General features: G+C 40.7%; 1 protein-coding gene across 1 annotated transcript in view; it reads right to left on the bottom strand.

Moving 5' to 3' along the window:
• The window catches only part of GALNT5 (polypeptide N-acetylgalactosaminyltransferase 5), a 44,579-nt gene extending 35,999 nt beyond the window's left edge, over window positions 1-8,580 (bottom strand). The window contains exon 1 of the mRNA XM_044242095.1: window positions 6,872-8,580. Within this exon, the coding sequence (XP_044098030.1) occupies window positions 6,872-8,322 (1,451 nt within the window). The 5' untranslated portion in view covers window positions 8,323-8,580. The remainder of the gene's footprint in view (window positions 1-6,871) is intronic.
• Window positions 8,581-23,799: the final 15,219 nt, after the last annotated feature.

The raw sequence follows: 23,799 nt of genomic DNA, 5'->3' as shown, positions 1-23,799 counted from the left end.
AAAATACTTTTCTACCAATTTTCTCTCTGAGGAGGTAGCTGATATACAACACTAATTCCTTTCACACAACTCTGACTCATGTGTAAGGAAGAGGAAGAGAGATGTTTTAATTTCTGTCAAAGTTGTATGAGTCTAAGGAAGCAAAGGAAAAGGAAGGAGGAGATGTATCCTTATGGAAAGAGGACTGGGATTAGATGTTAGGAAGTTTTAGCAATTTGGCTATTGGCTTGCAGGGACAGCAGATACATCGCCTGCTCTTTTCAAGCCTCGGCTTCATTTTCTCACCTGTAAAACATCTGAGAGATAATATGTCTTTCATAGCGTTGCTGTGAGGGTTGGTTGGAATAAAAGTGTGTATACACATACACTTATAAAATCTACACATGCACGTGCACACACAAACACAGCATTGCCTAGAACATAAATAAGCCCTTTTTCAGTGAGGCCCCGCAAGCGAGAATCCCCTTATTCAGACAGCCTCGGCCAACACAGGAGAGGTGAGGATGATGATCACTCTGAGGCAGGAGAACTGGTTCGGGGAGACAGCCAACCCTGGGTGGTGGAATCTTTATGGAGTGAGAAAGAATCAGAAAAGTTTGGGTTCCAGTGGTGTCGCTTGTGAGCGGTTGGACCCTTGGCCAGAATACCTTTCGTTGAGTTTTTTTTCTACCCCCTCATCTCTTCAGGGATGTAACGCTTACCAGTCTGGCATGACTATTGTAAGGCTCAAGTGGGAAGGTGTGTGTGAAGGATGAACGGTCCCAGCTCCCTGGTACAGGGAGCCCCACTCCTCATAGGCGGTGAGCAGACAGCACTTGGAAGGAAGGCGACTGCCCCCAGTGAATTATCGGCCGCTGTCTGAAAGCTCATCTGCCTCTTCAAGGTCCAGTTTCTCCATAGGCAGGGCTGGGATGGTGACTGTCCCTGCCTTGAGGAACGGTTTTAAGGATCAGATGACAGGAGGCAAGTCGGAAGGCCCTTGTAAATACTGTTTCTCTGTACAACTCCTTCTCACACATGTCCATATAACAACATTTTAAAAGCGGAGCCAATTTTGGAGATAATTTAGTTTGGAATAATGTAGACTTTTTTTAAACATAGAAGGGACTCTAAAAAGCTCCTTTCATTTTGAAAGCAAACAACAAAAGAGAGCTTCTAAACACTGTTATTTTTCCCCAATTTTCTGACCCTTGAGCAAACAGTGTTTCATTCTTGAGAGGCTCTGCGGGGAATGGGTCACCCAGAACAGCCCAATAGGTAGTTATTTTTTGAGACAAAGCGTACCCAGGGCAATACTGTAGCCAGAGTCTGATAAAATTAGGCCGGCGGTTAAATTAGGCACATGGATTAGATGAGTAAAAGAGAAGTGTAAAAGGTTCGAATTCCTACATTTATTCCCTCCTTTCTTTCAGAGACATTTCTGAGTCTTTGGCAGTATTTAGGGGAAAAAGTCACTGATCTGCTCTAACATTTCTCAGTTTTACATAATCAGGCACTATTTCATTGTTTTCTTCTGAGTTAGTAGCAGAAATGTGTTTTGTGTCCTCTGATCATCTTTCTCCTTACTGCTCTCAAGTGATGGGGAGAGTGTGATAAATGAACGTATTGAAAGGCCCTGTGTCATCTTTCAGCTATGTTTAACCTTTGTTATGCTGCGGTGTAGCCTGTACCGTTTAAACAAATTTTGCTGTTTACTTCCTGCTCTCCGACATGACTTTTCAGTGAAATAGCTCACTGTGCTCTAACACACAAACACACAGATGTGCACCAATGTACATGTATACACACACACAAACAATTCAGAAGCACCCGAAATAACTCTTTTAAATCATCTTGCCAGATGTTTCTTTCCTGCTCCTGCTTAGTTTCCCAGGGAGCTCCTGCAATCGGTTTTAGATAATATTCCCTTTTCACGGTTAGTCGCAAAAGCAGTCTCCTTTCGTCAGTTAACATATCCACACTGTGTAAAAATAAAGAATATGAACTTCATTTAACTTTCGAGTTTCTGTTTTCTCCCAGCCAGATAAACTTTCAGGAGCCTGAACTTCAGAAACACATGTGGTCGGTTTATGTTTTCTCTCCTGACTGCTCCTCCTCCCCTAGTAATTTATTAGTTACGATTTTTGACCTCAGTAGGATTGAGAGGGGAGGAAGGAGTGGAAATTAACGTTCTAGAAAGGTTTTTCTTTCCCCTCAGTAATTTAGACTGGTCTGTGGCAAACGCGTGGCACTATCCTTTCCTTTTCCTATGTGCCCAAAGAAAAAGTCTCTGTAGCTGTGTGGGAAGGAATCAAGTCATTGGTTGACCGTCCTGGCTCTGGGCTAAGAGAGTAAAGATCAGTTTTAATTGCTTTATAAAGGGGCTTGCCGGAGTTCCGTAGAAAAGCAAAGCATTAAATTAAGCAATCGAGTAACCTCATGACGACGCAGCAGTGGTAGGACAGCATGCTATCATTCTTATTGTACTTTATGCTGGCAGCAAAAAAATTTTGAGTCATTTTTCTCTAAAACAGATTCCGGAAGTGGACTCTTAAAATAAGTTCACTTTTGGAGTGTCATCTTAACTAAATCGTGGCAGGCCAGAAGACAGACATCTTGCCATACAAAGGCCCTGCCTTTCCCATAGATAGGACCGCGTTTTAGCAAAATCTGCGTGTATTGATTATTGCTGACTGAAAAGAACTTCAGTAGTTGAGAGCAAGAACTGTAAGGATGGCTCTTTATAAAAAATAAGTATGGAACTTTAAAATGACTATATCAAAAATTTTTATTTGAAGCATATTTTATAGGCAAAAGTTCTAGGCAAAAATGAAACTGTATTTTACTTATGGACACCAAGCATTGTTATAAACAAAATAAGGAGATTTTTCCTCCCCTGAAAGTCAAAACATGAAAAGGAAAAACCAAACAATGAACTTATAGACTGAGGAACAAGTATGAATCAATGAATAGATCATAGTGTTAGAACAGGATATATTTACCTTAAGCCAGATACTAATAACATACTCTATATATCCAAAATGAAAAATTAGGAAGCCATTATTAGTTTATAAAAAGAATTATTGCATGCAGTATTTGAATGATTACCTTTCATTTATTGTTTTAAAATAGTATCAGTTTTCAAAAAGCATTTCTGAGAAACATATCTTCTAAAACCATATTGTTCAGGGCCAAGGGGGCAGAAAATGAAAGAAAAGACAGAGTTTCCTGGAGAAGCTTATACTTTCACTGAGGAGGCAAACAAATTCTCAAGGCTCTCGTGAAGGAAGAGCACATGATAGGGAGTATTTCAGTGACTGTGGGCACATTAAAGGTTGTTGGAATTTAGAGGTCACAGTCAAATCACGGTCTAAGAGGAGATAAGCTGCAGCTGGGTTTTGAGTAATGTCAGACCAGTGTGCATGGGAGGAAAGGGTAAGGATTCCGCAAGGTGAGGCTGGTGGGGCCAGTAGGAAGGCACCAGTTAAGAGGAACATCAGTGGATGGTACTGACCATGATTGCAGGAAAATGTAATGAGATACTTTCCTAATGCAGAGACCCCACAGTAGAGAGAAGGTCATGTGCAGAAAGCTCCAGCTATCATGCAAGGGACAGAGGTTAGGGTGACACTGAAAAGGAGATCGAGAATAATGTTCATGACCCACAGGGGTCTTTGTGCTTTTGGAGGAGGCCATAACTGCATCTCAACAGCTTAGAAATGGTTCTCTGGGACTCAGGAGAAAAGGAGGGAAGAGGAGCTTTGGAAAAGAGAGTTTGATTTTGAAAAGAGAGCCGGTGAAATTGTCCTCGACATCCTGCTTGTCTCCTTTCCTTCTCAGGGCCAACCTCATCCTGGAGCATCAGTTAAATCATCCTTAAGAAGATATTAACTTCCCTGGTACTGGTTACTATCTTTACTCAGGGGAATTGAATTTAAAGGAATGTACTAGCCAATCTAGTAAAAGGTTTTCATCCTTTATTTGGCTCAGTGTGTATTCAATAGGCAGTTAGTTATGCCAGTTACTGTGGTAATCGTTCCATAGCGGTGCATTTTGGGAAATGTAAAGAGCAGTGAGGAAGATATTCCCCAGAACTCTTAAAATTAAAGGGCTTCAGTGGGTTGCTACTGTGGCTAATTTCAAGGCAAGCCCTCCTGTCCTCCTGTGTCCTTATAGATCTCTCTGTCTCTCTCTGTCTCTCCCTCTCACATGTTTTCTTATTATATTCTATGACAGTTTTCCCCTTATGCTGACTTCTAAAATGTATTATCTTCAAAAAATCTTAGTGTGTGCATTCTTGTAAGCCATTTCAGATACTTTCGGAGCAAGGCTGAAAATAAATAAAATCAAAATAAGAAGACTTCAAATCGTGCCAACCTGATGAATCAAATGTTTTTCGTTTGTATTTTTTCCCAACCTTTATCCATATAAATCCGTAATTGGCACATATTTATAGTCAGGGTGTTCGGATAAAAGAGAGGAAAAATAATTCACCCTCTTTCAAGGAAGAGTGGCACACACGGGCTGTAAATACCTCAGCGGGCCCTCTGCCTAGGATCCCTGGGGGCTACGGAGTCACCTCCCTCCTGCTGGCGTGCAGCATCAGGGAAGCAGCTTGCAGAGAGCGCCTATGTTTAGCCAAGGTGGGTTGTGTGATAAGAGGGAGGGGGCCCGGCCACATGCTGGCTGACTCATGCTCTCGAGCACACGTGTCAGCCTCTCCTCAGCTGGGACAGCCTCCATCAGAAGACTGAGCCTGACTGTGACTTTTCTGCCACCTTCATCTTCTACACACCAATTTTCAGAACCTAATAGGTGCTGGGCACCGCTGAGCCTTCAGTAGCTCAGAGGACCAATAACCTCATGATTACTTGCTGCCGGTCTTCACACAATTGCCCTTTCTCTGGTTTGGAACTGCAGCCCGAGCTTCTGTGTAGTGCCCGACTCTTCCCCAGGTTCCAAAGCAGTCTGTCAGACCACCGAAAGGACATCAGAATGGAACTACTTGACCTACTACTTCATTCTGTGGCATTTTGTGTTCCAAATTGGCAAATTTACATATGCATACATAAATATATGTGTGACATGTGATAGACAATATTTCAGATCAGAGCTGGTCCCACATAACTTTTAGGATCCTTTTGGGGGGTAATCAGCCAGCGATAAAGAGCACAGCCTAATTCTGAGCATGGATTTTAATAATTTCTTTACACTTACTGCTCTATGACCACGGACAATATAACTTCCCATGGCCTTGGTTTTATCATCTTTATTTTGGGCATATTTGTGTTGTTCCCCATGTTCTGAGTTTTAGGAGAAAAGGACGTGAGTGGCACGGTCCTTAGCCTAGCAGGTATTGGTGCTTCACTGATAGCCACCTGCCAGTGGCCGAAAGAGTTGAAGATAGATAGACATCATCATGAAGAGGCTCCTCTTACTAATATGAGAGGCCCATCTATACCTGCCTTCCTCCTAGTAACTGGCCACTTAGATCATAAACAAGAGTTTTTCACTGAGGCCAAACAAGGCCATTGGCTTACCTACCCAGGTGTTAATTCTGAATTATGACATTCCATAATTCCAACTTGAAGGCAAGCATCGTTTAGCTCAGGAATTGACTATCAAGGCCTACATGGAACCGTATTGTCAATTAATGGATAGTGAACATACGACTACAAAGTGCCTTCACTTAGGAGGGGGCTAAAAAGAACCAGGAATCGGGCGCGTGGGTGGCTCAGTGGGTTAAGCCGCTGCCTTTGGCTCGGGTCGTGATCCCAGGGTCCTGGGATCGAGTCCCACAGAGGGCTCTCTGCTCAGCAGGGAGCCTGCTTCCCCTCTCTCTCTGCCTGTCTCTCTGCCTACTTGTGATCTCTCTCTCTCTCTGTCAAGTAAATAAATAAAATCTTTAAAAAATAAAAATAAAAAAAAAAGAACCAGGAACCAAACTGCGTTTGGATCAGATGAGATATTTGTGATTTGATCCACATTCCTGTGATGTAGTTACAGGACTTTAATTCATTGAAGAGCTGGCTCGTGAAGGCTCACTGGGCAGCTTTGGAGCTGTGCTGCTTTGGGAAAGTGATAAAATTTCAGACGGCCCTCATCTATGAATTTGAACCCATCATATCTACTGGCTTCTATCTGGGGACTCTTATGCAGTTCATGTGATGTGTTTGCAGGCTCTCTGTAAATGGTGAAATTCTAAACATATAAGTGATTCTTGATATGCTCTTATACATCCTGCAGATGTTGCAAGCTATTGATTGATTGCTTTTCCCAACATTATTTTTCCCTCTATAACTAAACTCTTATAATATCTACCATCCCACCTACAAAGGATATTACATCTTAGGGAGTAAAGTCATTTCTTCAGTTGCTATTATGGTGATCATTAGTCATGATTAGGTGGAATTCTGCTGGTTAGAATATAATTCCAGGGAGGCCTAGAAGGCTCCTTTTTTTGTGCTCATTTCCCAAATATATTCCTGACAAACTTGCTAATAATGTAAAGTTCTGAAATTGGGAATCCATGTCATTGTCACTATTTTAATGGAATTACATTTTAAGTTCTACCATTCATATAGACCTTATTGGGAATTAAGTTCATCAATAGTCTTAATAGGTTTTCAGTAGAGGAAAGGAATGGGGCATAAGCTAATAGGGGTGAGAGCCAAAATCTCAGACAAGTTAAGTGTAGAGAGAAAACATAGTGGGTATGCTCTATCTGAATTTTTCTCTGTGTGAATGGTAGACTATCTGGGCTCTGTCTCATGATTAATGTTGCTTTCCTTCTCTAGGTGACCAAAAATATGCAAAATTACCTAGAAATAAATCTTCTCTACAAGGGCCAAAATACTTCAGGTGGAAGAAAGAGAAGAGAAATGGATCTTACCCAACAGGTCTGGTGTCTTCAATGGCTCTGTCCACTGGGATCAAATCGCTGAGGTAGACATTGAAGTTTCCTTCTTTCCATCTTCTTTCTGCCTCCTTCTCCTTTCCACGGGGAACCACTACAGGCCGTCCAAATTGGCCTGGAGCTTTGGGGTCCCTTGGAGAAAGTGTCACATCAATTCTTAACACATGGTGCAGTCCATGTTCTTCAGGTAACAAGGCTTTTATGTGACTTTGGTTGAGTTCTGGAGGTTGGGCCTTGGCAGTCAAGTTGATTCTTGCTGGCTCTAGCCCCTCAGCTAAGGCTTGGTGAGACTGAGTTACCATTGCTCTCTGTGGAGCAAGTGTGGGGAAAGATGTTTCACTTCTATTCCCAGAAATGTGTTTCCCTCGGCTTTCACCCAAAATAATAGGGAGCACAGTTTTGTTTTTAAGACTGGGGGCCTGTTTGGAGTCTGTCTGGAGCTCCTCGTCCTTGGTTATAATCACAACGTGGCTTTCAGAGAAACGGAATTTCTTCCCACCAGCCACTTTGGCTCCATCATCCTTTGGCAAGCCTCCCAATAGTACTTCGTTAATAGATTGCTTCTTTGAGCGATTTGAATTGGCAATAAACTTGGAAAAGGGAAGGCTCTTATTGGCTCCGCGTTTATTTGAATCTAGTTCTCTGCTCTGCGTCTCAGTTTTATTTAAGGCTATGGCTTCCCTAGATTTTGGCAACAGTGGGTCGACAGGGTGTGTCCTCTCATTTGCTACTGCCTGCGATTGCTGCTTTGATCCGTCAGTATTAGGTCTGATGGCCACATTTGGATTTCTTTCGGCTGCTTGTTTTGATGTGTCACTGCCGAGACCATGACTCTTCCTGGCTTCCTGGTTTACACCGACAGGTCCCGCGTGTACAGAGATTTCGGCCAAATGAGTTTCTCTTGCAGCTATGAATGGGGTTTTCTGAGCCCCCTGAGTTCTCATTTGCTTTGCCAAGCGGCGAGAGTAGGCTTCAGGTCTGAGGTCCTGCCCCTCTGTGTTCTGCTTGGTAAAACTCACTGGAAGGGTCTGTAGGTACTCAGGATGCCACAAAGGGGCAACCTTGCCCCTTCCTGGGGCGTTCTGCGTTTTTCTTTTCTTCTGGGTTTGGTCCAATTCCTCCTCAACCTTGAGCATATTCTTTTCAGTTTTTCTAAAGTTCTCTTTACCCCATATGCCCCTCCCGTGTCCCCTCAGTGGGGGCTTCATCTCTTTCATGCTGCTGTAAAGGATCTTCATTTGGTTTGGCTGAACTCGGAATCCTACCCGCTCCCTCCTGACGATGTCTTCCTTGAGGACCCGAGTGTTGATCTCACTGAATGACAGGCGGAGAGCTGCCATGTCAAAGAGCAGCCAGATGACAGAAGCGACAAATATAAATGCCAGGACTCGCCCACTTCCTCGGAAAAACTTTCGAATCTTGTTCATGGTGCAGAGGCTTTGCTTGCTGCCTACCCTCCCTTGGAGCCTGCTTACCTTGAGCGGAGAGAGAGCTGAAGTAGCAGCGGCTGCAGCAGAGTTGCCAGAAATGCCCCCTCCCCTGAACACAGCAGGAAACAGCAGTCCAAGAGGGGAAAGCTCAGCTCCTACTGCTTGTCAGTCTCTGCCTGCGTGGCATTTCCCAGCGGAGCATCTGTGCCTGCTCAGCTGGCCCCTGGCTAAACAGTGCTAAACACTGTCCTTAGGTCACTCTGGGAGCAGTCAATTCCAGCCACCAGACAGTTCAACATATCACTTGTCTCCCCGAGCCCACGTCCACCGTCCTATGAGCCCAAGAAAAGGTGGGGGCCGGGCTGGGGCTGCCACTTCTCTCCTGCCAGCGCTCTGCTCCGTCTGCACGCTGTAACTCAACACCACTTCTCATAAGGAAAACATTTCAAGCCATTACCCAGAAAACTTCATTCAGCTCTCACCTTCCGTGTTATGTGAGAGTGTGTATGTTTTTTTGGCAATTAAAGGGAAAGAAAACTTGAAGGGCATGTGTTCCTGGTTTGTAACCCCACCTACCCCATGCCTGCTCATTAACCCTGTTGTGTCCAGGTCTCTGAATGATCTGGTCCAGCAAATAATCTCTGACCTTCCTGTTTTGGCTTTGAGAGGCAACAGCTTAAAGAAGGGGTCGAGCATGATCTCAATTCTAGTAGTGGATATTTAATTATTCAATGGTTTTCCTTGAGTGAGAAGCAAAACGTTTCTTTAGAAGTCAATGGTGTTTTAAAATGACTCTATTTTCATTATTAGATCGACGAGACATCAACTTAGTTTGTCATACTGCTGTAAAAGCTTCTAAACGCTTGCCTTCAGTTACCATACTTACCTTGTCACAGAGCAGTAACAAATACCTTGCAGAGTGTCCTGACTTGGGGAGGCACTGGGGGGCTGGCAGAGCAGTGGTCGCCATGCAGGCTTCATGTTAGGCTCACTCTAAAGAGGTCCCCCAACCCCTAATTTTGATTGATTGATGGGGGGTGAGGGCAGCGATAGCAGTTGGTCTGGTGTTGTGCTTTTTTTTTTTTTTTTTTTTAAATTCATTTATTTGACAGAGAAGATCACAAGTAGGCAGAGAGGCAGGCAGAGAGAGGGAGGAAGCAGGCTCCCCGCTGAGCAGAGAGCCCGATGCGGGACTCGATCCCAGGACCCTGGGATCATGACCTCAGCCAAAGGCAGAGGCTTTAACCCACTGAGCCACCCAGGCGCCCCAAGTGTTGTGCTCTTAAGAAACTTCCCAGGTCTTTATAATGTACAGTCAAACGTAAGAAATACTGGGAGCCCAACATGAAGCTCAATCCCAGGACCCCAGGATTCTTACTGAGCCGAAGGCAGCCGCTTAATGAAAGAGTCACCCAGGTGCCCCATGTTTTTTGTTTGTTTTTGAGCACTGCTCAGAATTTTTGTGAAATTCCCTCCCAGACAGAGTAAAACTAAATCAAAATCTGCATTTTAACATCACCTGTTAAAAACATTACCCATGAAGTTTGAGAAGCACTTTCCAGGAGCCCTGCTCTCCTGGGAACTTTGAGGGATGTGTAGACAGCAATACCACTTATTACTCTAGTGTTGGGAGCCCATAGCGTCTCTGTTATCAGGTAAATTTAGCCCCCTACAGACTTGGGAAGGGAAGAAGGACAAAGTCTGAATTCTCTATACGTCTGCATTACCTTCTGTAGCATTTGGCCTTTAAATTTATATCTTGCCCCAAAGGAGAAAAGCCTGATAAATGCAGCTGTGGTAACATGTGTCTTGAATCCATGATTCTCCTTTTTATTCAGTGCCTGCTTACTCTGGTTTGGATTGTCCATATGGAGGACAGCATTGGTATCTCAGTCATTTCCTGCCTGCTATGATTCATCCACCTTTCCAATATTTGTTATGTTTTATGGCTTAGGTCCTGTGTTAGGTGTTGAGAGATATGGAGTAAAAGGACATAGCTCTTGGGCACTTGGGTGGCTCAGTGGGTTAAGCCTCTGCCTTCAGCTTAGGTCATGATCTCAGGGTCCTGGAATCCAGCCCCTCATCGGACTCTCTACTCAGCAGGGAAAATGCTCCCCACGCCCCCGCCCACCTCTCTGCCTACTTGTAATCTCTCTCTCTGTCAAATAAATAAATAAAATCTTAAAAACAAAAAAGGACATAGCTCTTGTCTTGGAGATCTCACCCTCTAGGGTGGATACAGACAGGTAGGAGGATTTACAGGGGACATGATAAGTAATATGAGAGAATAATCTACTGGATTCTATAGGGATCTAGCTAAGTTCTGGGCTGCATGAATAATTTTCGAAGAAACTATCCTTAGACTTGAGGGGTGAATGAGAACATCATTGTTTCTCCTTGTATTGTGGTCCGAGAAAAGAAATATTATTTGGATGATGAAAGGCAGCTAAATTAACAAAATCATAGAAGTGAAGACAGAGTATAGTACATGAGGGAAAAGCACAAATGTCTGAGAACAAGCACAACTGGAAACACAGGCTTTGCCATGAATGGGCATGAGTTTGTGTGTGTGTGGGTGGGGGATGGGCCCAAATGTCCCAAACACTTTATTAATCTCTTTCCTTTGAATATCTCACTCAATCTCCAAAAACCTAATAGAGGAGAGGCAGTGAGAACTATCACTCTGTTATCAAAGAAACAAAGCTGTGAGAGGTGAAACCACCTGCAGGAGAAAAGGAGGATTTGGATCTGGAATAAATGACCATGCGACGCTATAGTCCATGTACTTAAATGCCACATGATACTGCTTCTCTCTAGCTGTCTAATCTTGTAACTTAGTTAATTTTGTGTGTTTACTCTGTGATTTAAAAAAAAAGAAAATAAATTCTACCTTGCAGGTAAATGTAAAGATTAGAGAAAACAATTTAAAGTTCTTGTTATATTGAACGATGTAGTTGCTGCTTCTGATATGGTTGCTGATATTTCGTGTGATAGGAGTAAGGGGAGCATGGGGGAGACAACATACCATCTCTTCTCGAAAATCAAGTAAGACTGATGACTAACATGCTTTTGGCAACAGGGCTAGAAGGATATTTGAGTATTTTATTTTTGGCTTCCTGTTCCTAATTCCTTTATTTTGGATTCGATCAATGAACAGTTGTTCTTTGAGAACTCACTATATGATCAAAACATTGAAGTAGGTAACTTTGTTTCTGCGTCCTAATGACTTTAAAATGCCACTGAATAGAACACCTTCGACATCAAATGTAGCACAACTATTTAGGATCCAAGTTCCAAAATAAAGTGAGAAATTGTTTTTCATATGATGGATATATGGTTTACATTACAATATTGCTTTAGATATGAAAGCAGAACGCTTTGGAGTATTTTACTATCCAAGATTTAAATCTTGTCCAACCACATCCCCAACTCAAATGGCAGCTGGAATTAGTCAAACTCCTGTTAGAAAAGTCAACACTTATTACATCCTTACTAATCTTGACAGCTTAAAACACTGCTTGAAAAATATCCTAAGTCTTTTATATTTATTTGATTTAAGAACAATGATTTCTTTCTCTCTCTCTCTCTGGTCTGCCTATATAAATTAAAAAAATAAAGCACTTACAACAGGAGGAAAAATTGTTAAGAAAATTAAAGGAGAGTCTTGGCTTATCTACCTTAGGCAAAATTACTTACTAACTCCGGCTTAGTTTTGAGTTTTAACTGATGTAGAATACAGAATAAGACATGAAGAGTACATAAGAGAGAAAAGAAATGTTGACCTAGTCCCTTGCAACAGAAGGAGTAGATTGGCAGATTTGGTCTAAAGTACTGACTTGACCATTAATAGACATGATCATGGATAGGATCACACAGGAAAGAGCTCCTCTAAAGGCCTCTTCCAGCCACTTCCCCATTTTTTTCCCCCTGGCGAGTCTATAAGAATCTATAGGAATGACAGAAGTTGGTTATAAGGTACATTATAGTCCTAATGCGATGGATCTTCAGGAACCTGGCAATAATTTCTGGTGGTCTCCAGGAACTATACATATCTCCTCTTTTTCCTCTCTTGTCTGGACACATGATGTTCATACCAATGACAGAGTGTAGATAAAAAGAAATAGAAAACAAAGAAATTAAGAAATTCTACACTTAATAGAAGTCAAAGCATATAGAAGACCCTTCATATAGGTAAATGATGCTGCTTTTTATTTTAGTTGTATTTATTTCCATGTTACCAACATAAAGCTAAATAGAGGGGTGAGTTAACTATTTAAGATACTTCTGGCTATCATCCTAAATCATAGCTTTAGGTGCTTAAATTTCTTAAAAATCTATACATACTTAGTTGGAGTGACTATCAGTCTAAAAATACTGAGTAATGAAGTAATCCTTGGGAGGCTTTTGGAGGTGCTATTCTAATTTTCATTCTGACTTCAACTTGTAGTAAAAAAATTAAAATAGGGGCTCCTGGGTGGCTCAGTGGATTAAAGCCTCTGCCTTCAGCTTAGGTAATGATCCCAGGGTCCTGGAATCAAGCCCCGCATCGGGCTCCCTGCTCGGCAGGGGACCTGCTTCCTCCTGTCTCTCTGCCTGCCTCTCTGCCTACTTGTGTCTGTCAAATAAATAAATAAAATCTTAAAAAAAAAAATAAAAATAGTTTAAGCTTTTTCTCTATAAAATGGCTATATCAATGAGGGAGTGCTCTCCTTTACTTGGTTGCTGTCAAATACCATATTAATAAAAACCTTTTATTGAAAATTACTGAATGCCTCCCACTAGGTTCTCCTGGACTAGATCACAGACTGTTCAACAGGAAAGCTCTGTTTTTAGAGTAGGATCTGAAGCTTTATACTATTTCTATGGCAAATATCTCTGAATCATCCTCATTGTTAATTGAAGATTAATAAACACGTTTTTATTTATAGCCTCAAACTTCCCTAGTGGAAATACAGAATCTTAGAAGTACTGATTCTAGTTCTCTGGACTTGCAATAGTGTTACTTTCTCAGGATATTTGAGTGTTGCTGGAGTGTATATGTATATTTCAATTAATATCTGTTTTCTTTAATGATTTTTACTTAACTGCTTAGCCCTAACTACAAAAGATATAAAAAGGAAAAATGCATCTAGACATATATTTTGTGGAGAATAGTGATAATTTAGAGATGTATCACTGAATTTGAATTTAGATTTAAATTTAGAGATTCTAGTTAAAGACAATATGGGCTGACGTTATTATTCATTTGAGAAATTCAAGTGGGAAAGCCAAATAAATATTATGCATCATTTTGGTTTCTTATTTTAATATGGTCATTTTTTTCCTTCAAAATTCTTTTTTTTTTTTTTGAGGAAAAAAGTGTATTTAGTATGATACCACTATCCTGTGAACAAAATCTACAAAAAAAGAGAGAAGATTGAAAATTATAATTTTGAGGCTAGAATTATTGCAAAATCCATGGGTAGACTAAAAATATAAATCAAAATCTTATTCTATTTTAACCAGTTCTTCCAAAGAAGATGGTTGACTATAAATTCTGGCAGCCATCTAAGCATTGGTGTATGTCTTCTTCTTCAGAAGTTTTGGAAGCTGGTTAAGAAAAAATTAAAAATGGAGGGGCAGCTGGGTGGCTCAGTGGGTTAAATAAAGCTTCTGCCTTGGGCTCAGGTCATGATCCCAGGGTCCTGGGATGGAGCCCCACATCAAGCTCTCTGCTCTGCACAGAGCCTGCTTCCCCACCACCCACTCGCCTGCCTCTCTGCCTACTTGTAATCTCTGTCAAATAAATAAATAAAATCTTTTATAAAAAAAAAGAAAAGAAATAGAGCACTACATCGAAAACTAATGACGTACTGTATAGTGACTAACAACATAATTTTTAAAAAATGGCCTCAGTGGCTAAGGCCCACAGAAGGAGAGCTGCTATAATATCCTTTTAGACATTTGTTCTTGAAAAGGATTGCCTGGGGCACCTGTGTGGCTCAATCAGTTAAGCATCTGCCATCAGCTCAGGTCATGGTCCCAGGACTCTGGGATGGAGCCCAGCATTGGGCTCCCCACTCAGCAGGGAGCCCTTCTCCCTTTCCCTCTACTGCTCCCCCTTGTGCTCTCTCTCTCTTTTTCTGCATCAAATAAAATAAATAAATAAAATATTAAAAAAAAAAAAGAAAAAGTGTGGGGATTCCTCAAAAAAATTAATAGAATTACCTTATGATCCAATAATTCCACTATAGGGTGTTTACCCAAATAAAACAAAAATACTAATTTGAAAAAATATATGCACCCCTATGTTTATTATAGCGTTATTTGTAATAGCCAAAATATAGAAGCAGCCCAAATGTCCATTGACAGATGAATGGATAAAGATAATGTCACACACACACACAAAAACACACACAGGAATATTCCTCAGCCATAAAAAGGGAAATCTTGCCATTTGCAATAACATGATGGATCTAGAAAGTGTAATGCTAAGTGAAATAAGTCAATCAGAGAAAGACAAATACTGTATGATCTCACTTATGTGGAATTTAGGAAACAAAATGAATGAACAAAGAAAAAAAGAGAAAAAAAGACCTTTTTTTTTCTTTCAAATTTTTATTAAAATTCACATTAGTCCACATATAGTATTGTATTAGTTTCAGGGGCAGAATTTAGTGACTCATCAGTTTCATATAACCCCCAGTGCTCATTACATTAAGTGCCTTCCTTAATGGCCATGATCAAATTACCTTATCCCCCACCCCCCATATTCCCTCCAGCAACTCTCAGTTTGTTCCCTATAGTTAGCAGTCTCTTATGGTTTGCCTGCCTCTCTGTCTTTACCATATTTTATTTTTCAACAGATCCTTAAATACAGAGAAACTGGTGGTTGCCAGAGGGGAGGTGGGTGGAGGGATGGGTTAGATTTAAAGGGATTAAGAGTTGAGTTATCTTGATGAGCACTGAAAAATGCTTAGAATTGTTAAATGATTATATTTATACCTGAAACTAATATAACACTGTATGTTATTTATACTTGAATAATTATGTATATACACATATCTATATAAAACTGTGTGTGTGTGTGTGTGTGTGTGTGTGTGTAACAAATCTTTATTGAGTACCTACCACGCAGTAGGCTTTGGGAAAACAAAGAAACTGAAGCTCATAGTTTAGTGTAGTTCTCAATTTTCTTGTACATCAAAAAAGCTCATGGGGAGCAATTGTTAAAATATAGATTTCCAAGTTCTATTCTCAGATATTTTAGGTCAGATGTAGGACTTAGGAATCAATTAGATTATTGGATGATTATGACACTGGTGAACCAAGAAACATGCTTTGAAGCTCAGTGGTTCAATGGCAGAGGCAAATATATTAATATTAAAGGAAAAAAGTGAAACAAGCAACTGATTTATTGAGGGTGCTTGAGAAAGCTTCTGGTGGTGATGACTAATGAAGGATAGTTGGAAGAAAGGCAGGCAGGGACAAGGGACCCCGCTATAAGAGGAAACCACCCTTAAGAGGATTTTGCACCACTCTGGAAGAAACTTTGCACCCTTTCCCACTGGATAGTTAGGTGACAGGTGCATGGAGTGTTAATCAGATTTAAAAAGCCTGCCAACAAGGCCATAAAACTCCCAAGATTTAGAAATTCTGGTGGCAACCCTCTCCCAGTCCCCTCCCTCTGCAGGAGCTTTGTACTATCACTCAAAAAACTTCACTTTGCTGCCCACCACTCTTCATATGGTCTACCTCTTCATTCTTTTGAAGTGGCACGACCAAGAACTGTGGGCATTGAAGGAAAAGAAATCCCAAAACAATTGTGTGTGAATTCACCTTATGGATAGGGAGGAATTCCAGACCCAGATTCAGGGTGAAATTTTGCCAGTGTCCCTTTCCAAGAGTGATGGTGAAGGCTTTAGAAGTATGTGAAGGAAGGGTGAGAGGGGTGGGGGAACAGAACTCAATGCTTAGGAGTGATGAAGTTTTAGAATGTAAGTGAGGTTTGGTGGGGTGAAGTCCAGAGCCAATGACCAAGAAAGAATTCCTGAGACATCTTTGGTGCAAAATGGTGGCTTATTAAAGCATGGGGACAGGACCCATGGGCACAAAGAGCTGCTGCCCCGGGGCTGTGAGGAGTGGTCCATTATATGCTTGTGAGTTGGGAGGGGGTCAGGGATGGTGGATGTCTCTAAGGAATTTTGGAAGCATGGTTTCCAGGACCTTGAGGGGCTAGCTATTGTTGGGAAAAAGTTATTTATTACTGGTAATAAAACCATTGTCGTGAGACCATTTAGATGTGTATCAGTGGACCATATGCTTGGGAATGATTGTCAACATTATCTTGGAGGGTTTAGAGATAAAGGAAGTTTCCAAAGGAATTGTTAAAGTAGACTGACGGGACCCTGGTGGAGGGTAGGGGTCAGTCAGGCTAGGATTGCCCTTTGCTTGTAATAAAGCCCTAAGGTGGAGGTAGTTGAGTCCCTAGAGGAATGTCACTCTGCCTGTCTCAAGGGCTTGTCAGTGGGTAAGGAAATTTAATCATTTTTTTTCTGCCTCTGTTTCCCACATCAGGAGGGTTTGGTAATCAATTATAATTTCTCCGTGAGTGGGAGAAGGAATATGGCATAAATGCAGGGAGTACAGAACAAACTCAAGATTTCTACTCAGGTGACTGGGTGATTCCCCAACTTTAGCATGAACCAGGATCACCCAGAGGACTAGTGGCCCCACTCCCAAAGTTTCTGATTGAGTGGGTTTGGAGGGAGTCCCAGAATTAACTTGTAATTTATGACAAATTCCCTAATGAGGCTAATTGTGCTAGTCAGGTGACCACACTTGGAGAAACATTGGCTTTTGCCAAGAATGAGGACAGGAGAGGAGTAATAAATGTGTGGAGGATGATGATGATTTTGATTGGTCATGTTGAGTTTCAGATGCCAATGGATATTTGATTAAATATGCTCTTTGCTTTAAAAAAAAAAAAAAAAGACTGTTTTGGATTTCAAGAAAGAAGCCAGGGCTCAAGCCCTCTGTGGAGTCATAAGCATATGTTTAATATTGTATGCATAAGGTTACTCTAATTTGGCAAAGAGCACAAGCCATGAAAATTGTTGGGAAACTTGTATAAATAAGGTAGAAGAAGTGTACAATAAAAAAGAATGAGAAAGAATAGAGAGCAGGAAGGCTGGACAAGAATAATGTCATGAGATCCCATGGAGGAGAGAATGGAAGACAGTCAACAAGGTCAGAGGTGTCTAAGAAGTTAAGCCAAATATATTCTAAAAATAGTCTTAGATTTTTTAGTTCACAGTTCTTCAGTGGACTTCCAGTGAATCTGTTTCTATTGAGATGAAATCCATATAAGAAAATTAAATTAAAGTGAACAATTCAGTGCCTCTTAATACAGTCACAGTGTTGTATAAGCACCACCTCTATCTAGCCCCTCAAATTTTATCATCCTAAAAGGACACCCATATCTTTAAGCAGGACCTGGAAAAACGAATCTGCTTTCTGTATCTATGGATTTACTTATTCTGGATATTTCATGTAAATGGAATCATACAATATGTGACCTTTTCACAATTTTCTGGGCACTGAGAATACAAGAGTGACTAAACCAGAGAAGTTTCCATCCTCTTGTAGTTCACACTCTAGGGGGAGATACACAACTAAATTACCTGACAAGAAGTACAATTTTAGTTATTGATGCATGCTAGAGAGAGAAATAAAAGGGACTAGAGATGAAAAGGATAGAAACCATGCATGCTTCTTTAAAGCGATAATATCTAAGCAGAAACATGAACCAAATGAGAGAGTGTATGAAACATCCTGGGGAAGAGATTCCAGGTGAAGAAAGTAGAAGAAGCCAAGACCTGACATTGAACCCAAGCCTGGAGTTAAAGAGAACTGGACTTAAAAGAGGTGAATTTAGGGGTGCCTGGGTGGCTCAGTGGGTTAAAGCCTCTGCCTTCAGCTCAGGTCATGATCTCAGGGTCCTGGGATCGAGCCCCACATCGGGTTCTCTGCTCAGCGGGGAGCCTGCTTCCTCCTCTCTCTCTGCCTGCCTCTCTGCCTACTTGTGATCTGTCAAATAAATAAATAAAAAATCTTAAAAAAAAAAAAAGGTGAATTTGGAGAGGTAGGCAGGAACCAGATTTCCTAGCTACATTATTGTATATACGATTGAATTGGCTGAAAGAGTGGACTAGAATTCATGCATTACATAAATTACTTCAGTTAGTCTTTTTAAAAAATCAGCTGGGTGGAATAGGTGCTAATATTTCCATTTTACAGGTAAGAAAACTGCAGCGCAGTGAGGTTAAGTAACCGGCCAAAGCTCACACAACCAGTGAAGCATGGGTGGGTATAGAATGTGAACCCAGGTAGTCTGGATCCACACCAGTTTTTCTCAATCTCCTTTTCATTATCGGACCCCATTCCTTGGCAGAAAAATAAATTCAAACTCTCCCTGAAGAAATAAATTAATCACTAAGAATTACTATTTTATTGAGTAGAGTTGAACTTTGGAAGACCAGAAACAATTGTAATATTTTAGAACTTTTTGTCTCCAAAGAACCAATTTTTATCCCCCGAAGGACAACATCATTTCATTGAGAAAAAAAAATGCATGCACTGCACTGTAATGCCTCTCATAAGCACATAACTTATGGTAAAATTTATTGTATATAAATCTTATAAATAAAGGAATACTTTTTCTTATAAATAAATAATGTCTTTTAAATAAACATCTTCATTGTAAAATTTTCTTACAAGTAAGGGAATAAAAAGGAGAAGTTGGTAACAATGAGGCTGTCTTTTATTTGTGGATGGAGAAGACGTGGTTGTTTTTCAAGAATAAGGCAGGAAAATGGTAAGATTGAAGATAAAGTAGAGATAAGGCCTTATCAGACGAAAGTGAAGTCCTAGGGGAGACATAAAATAGGCCTTAAGAACTCAGGTGGATGATTAATTCATCAGAAAAGACTAGGGGCATGTTTGATTTTGATATTGTAACTGTTTCAGGGCAGATAAGAATGAATGGAAGCAAAGGAAGTTGGGGGAATTGTGTCCAAAAGCTTCAGATTGTTTTAAATAAGTACAAGGCAGACAAGACAAGTTGGATACCAATGAGAAAGGGGTCAATGCACTTGGCAAAGGGTTGAAATCAATTATGAAGAGAAAGAAAAGGGGCTAACTCAGAACAAAAGTAAGAATTGTCAGAAAACTTTGCAAGTCTTATTGACATTTAAACCAATGTCTCTAATCCAGGGGAAAACAGATCGAGTGACAATAGAACAGAGTGGGGATCTGGACAGTCACAGAGCATTCATGGCAGAGTGACAGAGGGTGGTGGGAAGCAGAAACAGAGTGGTGCTTTCTTTCTTTTTTCTTTTCTTTTCTTTTTTCTCCCCTCCCCTCCCCTCCCCTCTCCTCTCTTTTCCTCTCCTCTCCTCTTTTTTCTTTTTAAGAAGACTTCACACCTAAGGTGGAGCCCGATAGTGGGGCTTGAACTCACCACCTTGAGATCAAGACCTGAGCTGAGATCAAGAATCAGAGGTTTAATTGCCTGAGCCACCTAGGCACCCCCCGAGTGGTGATTTCTGACCAGCTTGGTGGAAAGCAAGATTTCATGGAACACTTCTTACCTCTTACAGGAAGTGGAATGCCTGGATCTTGAAGAATTTCATAGAACCTGTACAGGTTAGAATAGGAGGTAGATACCGTTTTTGTTTGTTTGTTTGTTTTTTGTTTTGGTTTTTTGGGTTTTTTTTTTTTTTTTCTGTTGTTGCTGTTTGCTTTTTTTGGTGGAAGGAGATATACGATGATGACCACAGATGTGCAAGGGATTTATCTTTTGAAAATCTATTACCAATGATATAAAAATTCTTCCTGCATTACTTTTGACAGAAACTGGATTAATCTTCAGCTGCTCTTTGACATCACTCACTTAAAAGTTTCATTGTCTCATATGTAGAGCTTGGGTTAAGAGAACAGAGATGTGGGCAAGTTTTTGGCCAAAGCAAAGTTGCCAGCTGCAATGGAATGAGCACCTGGTGCCCCCCAAGGAGCTCTACATGCCCGTGTAGGGCCCCCTCTGTGGTATTCTCTGTGTCTACACAAAAATGCCTTCAGAACATATCCTGGCACTGTTTTCTCTTCTCATCCTTCCTATTCTGGAATCTTCCTGTTCTCTCTATCACCTCCATTTTAGCAAAGAAAAGAGGAGTAGAAAAAGAAGTGTCATGGGAGGAGCAGATAGCAGGAGCTATGGAGGGCATACGAGGGCACTTTTCATGTGCTGTGAAGAAGTGGGATGAAATTAAAGCCTTTCAAACACAGCAAGATGCTGTTTCTTCTTTCCCCCACTCCCCCCACCAACTCAACTTCTGCCCCCAGGAGGAAGATCAAAATAACTTTCTGTGGGATGAAATGCTGACAATGACTTTGGATCCAATTACATTATCATAACCTGGAAACAACCCTTTCATTTGAGGCTTTCTAAAGTACTGAACTGTGAAACTGAAATCCCAATGTGAAAAGAGATTTGAACTCAAGGCCTTTTGGACATTTCCCTCAATATCAAAGTAGATTTTTCAAATCTGCAAACAAGATAGGAAAGGGTCAAGTGATGAACTAACTGAGAAATGTTGGAAACAATACCTCACTGGAAATGAACCTAAAAAAGGAAAAGACAAATAGGTTCAGATTAATGTCAGGCTTGTAGTTAATCACAGGATCTGAATTTTGTTTACATCATCACACAGTTTCAGAGTTACTCAGGTCCTCTGATGCAGCGTGTCTAAGTGAAATGGAGAATGAAGATTAATTACTCAATGCTGGGCACATTGGCGATGGAAGTATGCAAACATCCACTCATAACTGAGGTATGAAAGGTAGAGACAGCTAGAGCGCCCACCCCCAACCAATTCCAGGGGGATGAAATAAGTCTGGAATTAGGCAAACTCTCCCCACATATTGAGGCTAGACTGGAGCCACACAAAAAAGGAACACTTAAGAAAGAAGGAAAGATGAGCAACATGTAGATTTTCCACATGTGCACATACATGTGTCTGTATGTTTCCAGGCAAACCCAGAAACTCCACATGCGGTTTGTTTGTGTGCACATATTCATAGTTACATGCATATGTATGGATGAGCTTACAGAGCACACCCAAACAAATGCACACCACATGTGCTGATTTGGAGCTCTGTAAAAATTACTATTGAAAAAGAAATGAAACAGGGCGTTTAAAGACATTGGTCATTCTACCAGTTATCCTGTTTTTTGGAGGACATATTGTATGTTTTGCATATGTTTATATTGAGTAAGAGAAGACTCAGGGGCAACATGACAACTGCTTCAAAATTTGGGAGCAATATCATGTGGAAGAAGGATGTAACTTATTCCATATGGTTCCAGGGGGTAGAAATGAGGCTGAGGCGTAGCAGATTTCTATTCTAAGTGAGAAGGACTTTCTAACAATTAGTACCATACAAGAGAGACATGGATTCCTTCTAAAAGTAGATAATGATCTGCCTAGCTCTTGGAAATGACATGTGGCAGAGGCTGCATGGCCATCTGTCACAAAAGTTGTCGGGGGCATTCTTCCATTTGGTGGGCGTTGGGACTGTAGTCATTTGCTGGGCCATCTCCATTCTGAAATTCAATGCTTTTTGAACATACATAAACATATTTTGAGGCAAGTCAAGTCAGATAATGGTTTTGGCTTTACAACTATTTTTATCTTGTTCAGTGACTTGTGAGCAGCTCACTCCTGTCTCAATATATCCTACAGATAATGATAATTTTTCCTTCTATTTGGTTTCCTTGAAGTTTTATATTTCTGTTCTTTTTTTCTTTGTCTTTCCTTCATCCTGTCTATGCCCTCTAGATGTAAGGAATGGAGTAAAGGTAATGTTTGTTGAGAAAGTAAAATGAGGAAGAAAAACGTTTAACTCAATTATATTTTCACTTCAAATTCTGGCTGTGTATGAGTATGTGAATATGCATATGTGTATGTATATGTGTGTAAATCCTCAGTGAGCTGATGCTATTGCTGGGGAAATAAGGCTCATAGTGTTTTTAACCTAGACTATTTCTCTCCCAAGTGAAGTTTGGAAAAGCTGGTGCTTGAGAACCACTTTTTTTTAAAATTTATTTTTTATTTATTTTCAGCATAACAGTATTCATTCTTTTTGCACCACACCAAGTGCTCCTTGCAATCTGTGCCCTCTATAATACCCACCACCTGGTACCCCGACCTCCCACCCCCCGCCCCTTCAAAACCCTCAGATTATTTTTCAGAGTCCATAATCTCTCATGGTTCACCTCCCCTTCCAATTTCCCCCCAACTCCCTTCTCCTCTCTATCTCCCCATGTCCTCCATGCTATTTGAGAACCACTTTTAATTGTCATAATGCCTGGGGTCTTCGACTAGCATTTAATTGGGAGAAGGAATGGAATGCTCAGTGTCCTAATATGGGTAGGGACAGTTTGATCTAATCAAGTATTCTACCTCCATAAATGACAATAGAGTCCCATTCGTCCCATAGGAGAAGGTTTTGGAGATAGACCATCAGTTTTTGTTTTGTGATCTTGGACAAGTACTTTAACTTTCTTGGGCTTTTGTTTTTGTCATCTGTGGAATGGAGGGTAATAAGGGCATCCACCTCACAAAGCTGTGGTGAAGATGGAATGAATTAATGAGCCCAGTGCTCCAAAGAGCACAGACAAAGAAAACACACTCAATGAGGGTCAGCAATGATTTTAATTTTTCCAAAATGGCCAGGAATGGACTATTTGGGTTCATTTTACACACTGAGTATATGTGAGTGTCTACATGCTTTAATTAACCAGTTTTCAGGGAAATAGAACATAAGGAACAAGTACTTACCAAAGTTTGGCCGATGGAGCCCTTCAAGTTGTGGAGTGGCTGGGACATCACCATGGACGCATATGGGCAGTAAGCATTGGCAAGGTAAAATTAGTCTTTCTTTTCCTCCTCGTACATATGCAAAACATTCCTAAACATTTCCCTAACACACACATGCACACACACACACACACACACACACATAGTTGTAATTAATAAAATGTGAATTCATTTAAAGTCCTAGGAGTTTTGTCACTATGTATTTGCTCGGTAAGTGGATATAAGCGTACATCTGTGCCCTCTATAGGGACAACAGAATTTTGAAAAAAACCTTTTTTTTCTTTAGTTCCTTATGCTGGAACAGTTTGTGATCCATACCATAGATCATTTTTAGTTCTACACTGATAATGAAGATTATTTTCTTTTTAAAGATTATTTTATTTTCTTTTTAAAGAATGACTCAGAAGGCATTTCAAGATTTGCCATATCTCAAGGTCAGAATCATGGACATTTATGATAATTCTATCATAAACCAGCTCTGGGAGGCACATTTAATTAAGGAGAATATGTTAAAACATAGTACTGATGTAGAAATTCCTCTTAGGGGAAAAAAGAA

Source organism: Neovison vison, chromosome 3 (genome assembly GCF_020171115.1).
Source record: "Neovison vison isolate M4711 chromosome 3, ASM_NN_V1, whole genome shotgun sequence".
In the NCBI taxonomy this organism is placed as follows: domain Eukaryota; kingdom Metazoa; phylum Chordata; class Mammalia; order Carnivora; family Mustelidae; genus Neogale; species Neogale vison.
This window is presented reverse-complemented; position numbering and strand designations above follow the sequence as displayed.